The following is an 8450-nucleotide window of genomic DNA, read 5'->3' on the forward strand; positions in this document are numbered from 1 at the left end:
ATATATTTTCTTTAGGAAAATTTGAAGAAAATAGATTACACCTTTCTTTTGTTGATCTAATCTCCTACGTCGGCCATTTTGTTTAGTCGGCCCAGCCCAAGTATCACTCCCGGCCTAACCCTCTCGCACGCTCCACTCCCTCACTCCCGACGGTTCACATGGAGGCGGCGGCGGCGGCGGCGGATCAGACCACCTAGCTCTTCTCCTCCATCCCGCCGCCGCATCCCGTTCTCCTGCTCCCGTCCGTAGCCTTCCACTTGCGTCGCCACCATTTCAAACGGATCCGCTATGCCGCCCTTCCGGCTCTGGGAGGAGCTGCCGCCGGAGCTCGTCTGCCGCATCGGCGACATCCTCGACCTCAAGGGCTACGCCAGCGCGCGGGGGGCCTGCACCGCGTGGCGACGCGCGCTCGCGCAGCCGTTCCCGTTGCTCCTCGTTGTCCCCGACCACGACCGGTGCCGCCCGTCCGCCGCGCGCCTCGGCCCCCCCACGCGCCGCTCCTTCGAGCTCAAGGCCGTCCCCTTCGGGGCGCATTGCGTAGGCTCCAGCTACGGATGGCTCGCCCTCTCCTTCTGCATCTACGGCGGCCGGAGCCTGTTCAGCCTCTTCAACCTCATCACCGCCGCCGAGATCCTCCTGCCGCCACTGATATACAGCAGCAGGTGGGTGTCCAAGTCCAAGCTCGTCTTCGCGCGCAGCCCCGCCAGAGACGACTTCACCGCCGTCGCCATCTGCGACCTCGACAGGCTCGCCTACGTCACCGCCGGGGCCAAGAGGTGGGCAATCCTCGACCCCGTCCGCCTCCCCCGCGGAGACCAGCTCGCTGACATCGTCTACCATGATGAGAAAAACAGAGTCTACTGCCTCACAAGCTATGGAGACGTCCACGTGCTGCTCCTACCGGAGCGCCGCCGCAGGGGATCTGTTATGGCCGACAACCCATCATCGCTGCCGGCGATACCAACTACACTCTCGGGTCCGGCAAACCATGCTGAATTTGCTAGGTGGCCGATCAAACAACAGCATGATTTCATTCGTAGGAGATCTTTGGGGCCAGGCCTGAATGCCGTGGCCAAGGTCCAGGCGCTTCCGTTTGCTCCTGCAACCAGTTTCGCCCCGCCATACAACACAGTCTCTGCTTTCGCTGGTGCCAAGAATCTGGTGTTCTGCGAGGGTAACCTGTACCAGATATGGAGGAACTCGAGCTGCACGGTTACTGTGCGGCTGCCAGGAGGCGGCCGTCGTCGTGTAGCAGAGAATGAAGTGTTTGTTTTTAGGTGTTTTCCACAGCGCCAACCTTGCTGGGAGGCTGTGACCGACTTGGGGGGCTACTCGGTGTTTCTCGGGAGGAACAACGCAGTGTCCATGCCCCCTGCTGAAGGTGTTCCAGGGTTCAAGGGTAACTGTGTCTACTGGATCGGCGGGAGGGGTAGGGATCAGGGCATGGTCTTTGACATGGCAACCGGGAGGTCTACACCTTGCCTTCCCGCTGTTGCTGCTGCTGGGGTTGCTCCGCAAAGCACAGTTTGCTGGTACTTTGTCAACGACATGGTGAATAACTGCAACAATATTAATGGAGGCAAATGAGTTTATCAGACCTGTACGGAAAGTCCAGGATGATCGAGAAAAACAACAAGAGTGATGCGTCACAAAACTGGTTCAGTGAGCTCCACCAGCCACGTCTGCAAGTTATGTGTATGGTGCCTGAGAAAGAGCCTGATCTGAAGGTGCTGAAGATGCATGTAGCCAATAGTTATGCTAGATGTAGCCAATAGTTTGTTCTAAGTTATCTGTCCTCTAAGATAATTTGCTGCAGTCTTTTGTTGTTGGTTTGTAGTAGTCCGTATCATCTGACTTTCTATGTTTATGTCATGTAATGGAAAAGTCGTTTATATTCATCACAGTATGATGGAATATACTGGTGTATATCCGGTTTATCCTACCATCGTGAGGTCTTGGTCTCTGGGTCTAATGGGTTCATGTAGGTGCTCGCCGCCGGCGCTGACATGTCCATGATTGGGCAGTTTGGTGTCGGGCTCTACTCTACCTACCTTGTGGTTGAGAGGGTTGTGGTGACCACCAAGCGCACCGGTGACAAGCAGCGCATCTGGGAAAGTGGGACCCCAGGCTGGTGGCTCCTTCATTGTTCCTCGTCATACCTCTGGGTATTTAGATGGTCCTGTACCTCAAGGATGACCAGGTATGAAGTCCAAGCGTGCTATATTGTGATTATCGTACCATCAATGCTTTGATGTCTTGTTTGTGCTTAGCTTGGCTGCACTAAACAGCTATAGATGTGCTTATGCTTGATCTAAACTGTATTGTTTTGTGGCCGGTAGATGCTTCACTTTAGGTAGACACTTGGTTTATTAGGTGTCTATTTTTACTTTTTAGATAGTGGAAAAAACTCTCTTTATGTGTTATAAATATCTGCAATATCATAACTTGATACTGATAGACCTTCTCTAGCTCCCTTCAAATGTTAGTTCATTGTATTGTCAACCTGTAGTGCCTGCAATTGAATTCGTATCGTAGCCTTACTTAACTAGCTTACTCTCCAGATGTGGGATAATAGTTCCTTCAGATCAGTACGCCGGCGCTCTAACACCTTCTTATGCCCCGACAAGTCCATCACAGCCGCCATCATCAAGTTCACCCCCCATATACCTCCTGCTCGTGAAGTAGACGAGATTGAAGTAGGACGCCAAAATGCATTTGCAGCGAGTCAAAGGGGCTTATGTCTTTTTTTTTTCCATTATATAAGCCATAATAGGCTTATGGCTTATATAAATCGAGCATTTGTGGGACCCCATTTGAATCAAACTATAGGATCTCACTGTTCTGTCTCATGTTCTTCTCTAGCTACTGCTTCATATTATATATTTGATTTCCCTGCAACATCAGTCCATCATCATGTTATTGGTTTTAGCAGTTCCTGAAATTTAAATTTATAGATAGGGCAGTACGAATTAGGGATCACCTGCTTTGTGTGTGTCTTCTCTTGATTAACTGAAACTAGAAAACCTTTTGATTCAGGGGCTTGCTGACCACAAGGATACCCTTGGAGCTCCTTGCAGGCAAATCAATTGTCTCATCAGTTTCTTAAAAAGATTTATCCTCTAGTTGGATGTAATAGCAATTGTTTACTTGCGCTGGGGCGGCGCAAGGGTTCTGGAACTGCCTGTGCTTTCTCATGAGAGAGGTGAGGCTTGGTTTTACAATCTTGTTTTTGTTATCTTTTATGGCACTGTGTACAAAAAGGCTGGGATGCTCTTTAAATACATTGTAGAGGTGTACAAGTGTGCCATGCTTCCCTGTTGCTTGCAATACATGGTAGGGTTATTGTCATTCTCCAACGTATGAATTTCTGTCACGGTTCCATTCTGTATTAGCTATGGAGGCATATGATTTGCTGGGGGACCAAAAATTAGCCTGATGCATCTCATTTGATGATATGTTGATAAATACTTATGTATGGTTAGCAGCAATTTAATGTAGTTTGTGCTAACTTTCAACACCGAAAGAGATATTAAAGTGAAAGCTCGGCTAAAACCATCTGTTGGAAACCCACTAATGTATGGTAAACAACCGTGTGATATAAGCGACTTGAAGTGACAGATGCGTTTGAATCATCTGCATATCACCCACTGATGTATGCTAAATAACCGTGGAATGTATGTGATTACTTACAACACTTCCTGTTGAATACCCACTCAGCTGAGGCTGTTCCCGCGCGCCCCTTGTAGGCCGTTGGATCATGGCCCTGAGTGGCTAGGATTACTAGCTTAGGAGGAAAGAAGCGAGTTACCGCTACCTTGGTTATTTTTCTATCGTCGCTGACTTCTTGGCCCTGCTTGGTGTTAGATCGTAGTGTCGTACTTGGGTTTACAGTGTGTCCGGTAAAAAAAGGTAGCCTGAAAACCTGTTTTACCTTTTCTTTGCTTCCTCTAAGTCCCGATCTAGGCCTCTAACGTCTTCGTTGAATTCTCCTGAGATTCTGCCCACGGCGGAGTGGATTTCGCCAGCATCGGCTTGGATCCAGCAGTATAGCGGCCAGCTCCTCCATGGCGTACGTGCGCCAACAAGACCGAGGACGCATTTGATCCGGAGTGGACTACCCTTTCGTCCCCAAAGATTGGTTAGGAGGAGCTGCAGCTGCTGTCACGCGTGAGCAAAAGCAAGTCGGTTGGCAGCCAAGGAAGAGTGCAGCCGGCCAGGACGGACAAGGGTGTGGTGCTGGTGCTGTTTGAGCAGCGGCCGCGCGACCCCGCGTCGGCAGCGACCGGCTTTCCAGAAGACGCCTCACTGGAACTCGCGCCTCCTTCTGCAGCACCGGCAGCCTCCGTGGCGCCTTCCACGACATTGACGACGCCGCTGGAACCTAAGACAAGGTCGCCTGCTGCCATGGACACGGACGCACTGGTGGTGTTCGACGAAATGCCTTCAAGGTAAATCTGATGCCCCTCTCTCTTTAGATAATTTAAACAGACGGAAATGCATGTGATGCGTCACCGTTTTGTTTTGACCTGTCGTACAAGTTACAACCTAATTCCAGTACCGGAGAAGCTGCATCATATGAGACTTTGCGGCGATGTTGTGATCCTGAGCATATCCAATCTATCTCTTATACATTCTGTATAATTGTCTAATTTGTGGCCTCAAATCAATCCGTGGTCTTAAATCCTTTCAGAAACAAAGTGATATAGCTACCTTAGCCTAGATCAGCATTCGCAATGTGTGTTCTTGCAAATTAAACATATATTTACATGCAGATTTCATCCAATGTGATTCTAAAATTCTTTTAATCATTGTCTTGCAGTCACATATTACATATGAGCTACTACTGGACCACCTGAATGTTAAAATGTTTAGATTATCCTTCTTAAAAGTCCAGGCTACCTCTCTGCAGCTTTTTAGATCTGAAATTTTCTTTTGTCATCGATAACAATTGGTTATACTCACATGGTCTAAGAGTATTGGCATATAGTAACATCGTGTGGGTCTAATTTCTATTGGATAGTTGTGCTAAGCTGTACCCTTTTGTGATTATTTTCTTTTGCTAAATCAATTGTTTTAGCTTTGTGCAGACCATTAGGTGGTCAAGTACTAAAACTGAATCACCAGAGCTGTGTAACCAAGGAGATTTGCAGTTTTACTAAAGCATACATGATTGTCCCCGTCCGGGACCCTTTTGAAACGTGTGATCCTGTTTTTCACACATCTTTTGCGACTTTCCTTATGTCTGGCTTTAGATATTTGGTCCTCATGGTGATGGTGATCGTAGAGAATTTTGGAGCAGTACATTTCTTGACTCCCATGGTTCAGATTTAGTGTATATGATGCAACACCACTTGTTTAAACGTTATTCATATTTGCACTGTTATTTATGTTGCTGCTGCCTTAATTACGGGAGGTCCATGAGTCCTTTTTTTTGGAATACAGATGTCCAGGAGTATATGCCTGCAATCTAAGCAAATAGCCAAATAGGCAACTTCTCCATGTCCCACCTCTGCAATCTTCCCAGGTAAGTCTTGCTTTCTCTTTATTCTTGGCCTAAACTGACTTCTTAATATTTCCTCTATTACACTTAGTTGCATTAAGATACTTGTATGTTTGGTGGAAGGTTGGAGTGGGCTCTTCGTGTTATATATCATTATATGAAGATTCTGTTCAATGGGAGGGAGCGCTGTTTCAGCTTCAAATTGTATTGTTTGCTGCTATTAAATGTTACAAGGAAGGCTTTTCCTTTTTTTACCATGGAAGTGGTCATAGTCATGTGAGTCGAGATAGGCAAAATTTCTGGCTCTAGGTGATTTAAGATGCATGTATTGAGTTGACTGAAATGTGTCAATTATCAGCCATCTACCGTTTTGTTACTAAACTTTGGGATTGATATATGTTTTGATTACATGTGAGATTCCCTAGGTATACCGATTGTATTTAACTTTACAAATTTCAAGGATATATGTGGTGATGTAGTATAAAACGAAATTTTTATTGGCGGAAATACGAACTCACCCGCAGCATAATGAATTTTGTGGTTCCTATCTCCAGAGTATAGAACCTTGGAATGATGGTTTTATATATCTGTGTTTTGCTGCATAGTCTTCTCACAACTTTTGTTTCCATTACAAAAATGATCTTTTACTGTTTTCCGGTATTAGGATTTTGGAAAGAGACAATGCCTTAACTGAAATATATTTCTTGAGCATCGGCAGGAATAATCAGGAAATCCACCATGAAATGATAAACTTAAGGATAAACTTACGGAAGACTAAGGTGGAGGACAATGAGGCATGTGGATCAACAACAACTAGGAAGCATAGGCGCGGCGGCACGCCGCTCCCGTGTTAGTTGCTTCTGAGTGCATGTTTGATGATTTGCAGAGTGGCGGGTTGGAAGGTTGACATCAAAAGGTGTAGTAAAGCAAGTTCAATTTTTTGACACCGGTATGCACTGAAAGAAAGAATTGATCTCGATATTTGATAGAAGCAAGAAAAGGTAGATAATATGAGCAACAATGTTAGTAAGAAAATTGCTCTATATCCACTATGTACATCAGTTGGCAGTGCTAGTAGACACGTCACCATACTTCCCTCTTTTCTATTTCGAAAGCCTGCTGGCAGTGCTAGTAGATACTTGGCCATTCTTCCCTCTGTTCTATTCAGGTCGGAATCTTAGGATTCAGAAGCTGGAGGTGATGCAGCAGTGAATGGAAGGAGCACTGTTCGTAGGTTAAGGTTTCCTCCTAGCTAGTGTCAGCCTACTATAGCATATTTGCCACCTCAACTAAGTTGAGAGCATATTTGCCACCTCAACTAAGTTGAGAAGAATTGCAGGTAGCCTCTCTACGACCCTAACCCATGCTGCACAATCAGGGAGGTCTGAGGAACGGCCAAACCAGCGGTTCTGTAGAACAGTTCAAATGTTGTGCTGCAATGTTGAGTTCAAAAACAGATCCCATGCAGCATTTTAGTTAGCCTGATCAATACCGAGTACTACCACTGAAGCCAACAATCGGTGCTAAATTTATATTACTTCCCACATGGTTTTAAATACGTTTTCCTACACATGACCAAAAAGATGAGATAGTTCCTAAGTACACCTTCTTGTGCGCGCGAGAGAGACAAAGGTAATCCCAACTAAAAAGTACAAATGCACCCAACTGTGCTTTTTTAAAGGCATCTATGGTCAATACCATGCTTATGTAGTATAGTGATGCAAAGATGGCTTGCACCATATCTCTCTTTCAACTTCATGTAATTCAGAGAAACGATCCAACAATGAATGGAGGCCTTGATGCTCCTGGTAGAGATTCAACGGCTAATCCTGAATCCCGAGTCATGTCATAAGCCCTATTTTGAGAGAGATGGATACATGCATTCAGTAGACAATGGGAGAATAACAACACTTCTACCAATCATCTGCTGGATAAAAGTATGTTTTTCAAAACACATATATAAATTCCATAGTACTGCTTGGTAGATCAGCAGCTAGTGCATACATGAGAAACTGCACTCCAAATGTGGCCATCTTATTAGTAACATCATTTACTGACAGCCTATAAACGAAATGTAGACGTTAGATCCATAAACCAAACGAATCACAGGATTTTATGCACATGTATGTAAAAAAATAGAGAAACTGAATTTTCTAAACCAAAAAAGATGGCCAATTGCCTCAAATGAGCAAGACAATATATTATCCATTGCCCATCCAGGTTTTAACATAAACCAAGAAGCTCTGAAACTTGGAAGATATTTGGAAGGAAAATCAAACAATGGCATAATGAAGCAAATGAGACCTCTAAGAATGAGACAAAATACTCAAGTGCTAAATAAAAAAAGATGGCCAACTGGGCCAACAAACCAAGAGTTGCTGACCACCGACGACACCCACGGCAACGCGATCGACTCCGGCCGCCGATGTCTACCTCAAACTGCGATGAACTCGGTGAGAACTAGCTGTTTCTTTTGCTCGGAACGCGATCCCCATCCATAGAGCTACCTCCTAGACATGATCCTCAGCCTTAGTTCGGTAGTTCGTCGCGCTGATATCCATGTTTTAAATGTGAACATCCGTATAGGTTGCATAGAACAACAAAGTAAATACATGTAGGAGTCTACATTAGTATCTAACTACTATGTCACCAACTGACATATCAGGAAGTATATTGTACTATAAACTCTTTACATTCCACGTTTGGATGAATTTTCTTTCAGTGGTCTACAATTTAACCATAGCTGCAATTCTTGCAACTAATGAATTGCAAAAAAAGGCAACTGGAGAAAATTCATAAACATTAGAGCGGCTTACAATGATATCCTTCAATCAGCAGAAAAATATGGTGCTACGGAATTTCTCATGCAGACAGGGCAGTTCTGGTACCAGGACGCTGCCGGCAGATGCGTACCATCTTCCGTTGCTCAAAGACGCGGCCGACATGTCCT

The 8450-nt window shown here is 45.5% G+C and overlaps 1 protein-coding gene and 2 long non-coding RNA genes across 3 annotated transcripts; 2 read left to right on the forward strand and 1 right to left on the reverse strand.

Annotated features, from left to right (window-relative positions):
- Positions 1–208: 208 nt before the first annotated feature.
- Positions 209–1898, forward strand: LOC127305478 (uncharacterized). The gene has a single exon (XM_051335895.2). The coding sequence runs from the start codon at positions 289–291 to the stop codon at positions 1585–1587; it is 1299 nt and encodes a 432-aa protein (XP_051191855.1). The 5' UTR covers positions 209–288; the 3' UTR covers positions 1588–1898.
- Positions 1899–2366: 468 nt separating this feature from the next.
- On the forward strand, positions 2367–6224 carry LOC127305480 (uncharacterized). The gene is made up of 2 exons (XR_007853972.2): positions 2367–4448; positions 5443–6224. It is a non-coding gene; the product is annotated as an uncharacterized lncRNA (long non-coding RNA).
- A 781-nt stretch (positions 6225–7005) lies between these two features.
- LOC127309203 (uncharacterized) lies at positions 7006–8450 on the reverse strand. The gene is made up of 2 exons (XR_007857016.2): positions 8317–8450; positions 7006–7561 (listed from the first exon to the last, which is right to left on the reverse strand). It is a non-coding gene; the product is annotated as an uncharacterized lncRNA (long non-coding RNA).

Source organism: Lolium perenne, chromosome 6 (genome assembly GCF_019359855.2).
Source record: "Lolium perenne isolate Kyuss_39 chromosome 6, Kyuss_2.0, whole genome shotgun sequence".
NCBI lineage: Eukaryota > Viridiplantae > Streptophyta > Magnoliopsida > Poales > Poaceae > Lolium > Lolium perenne.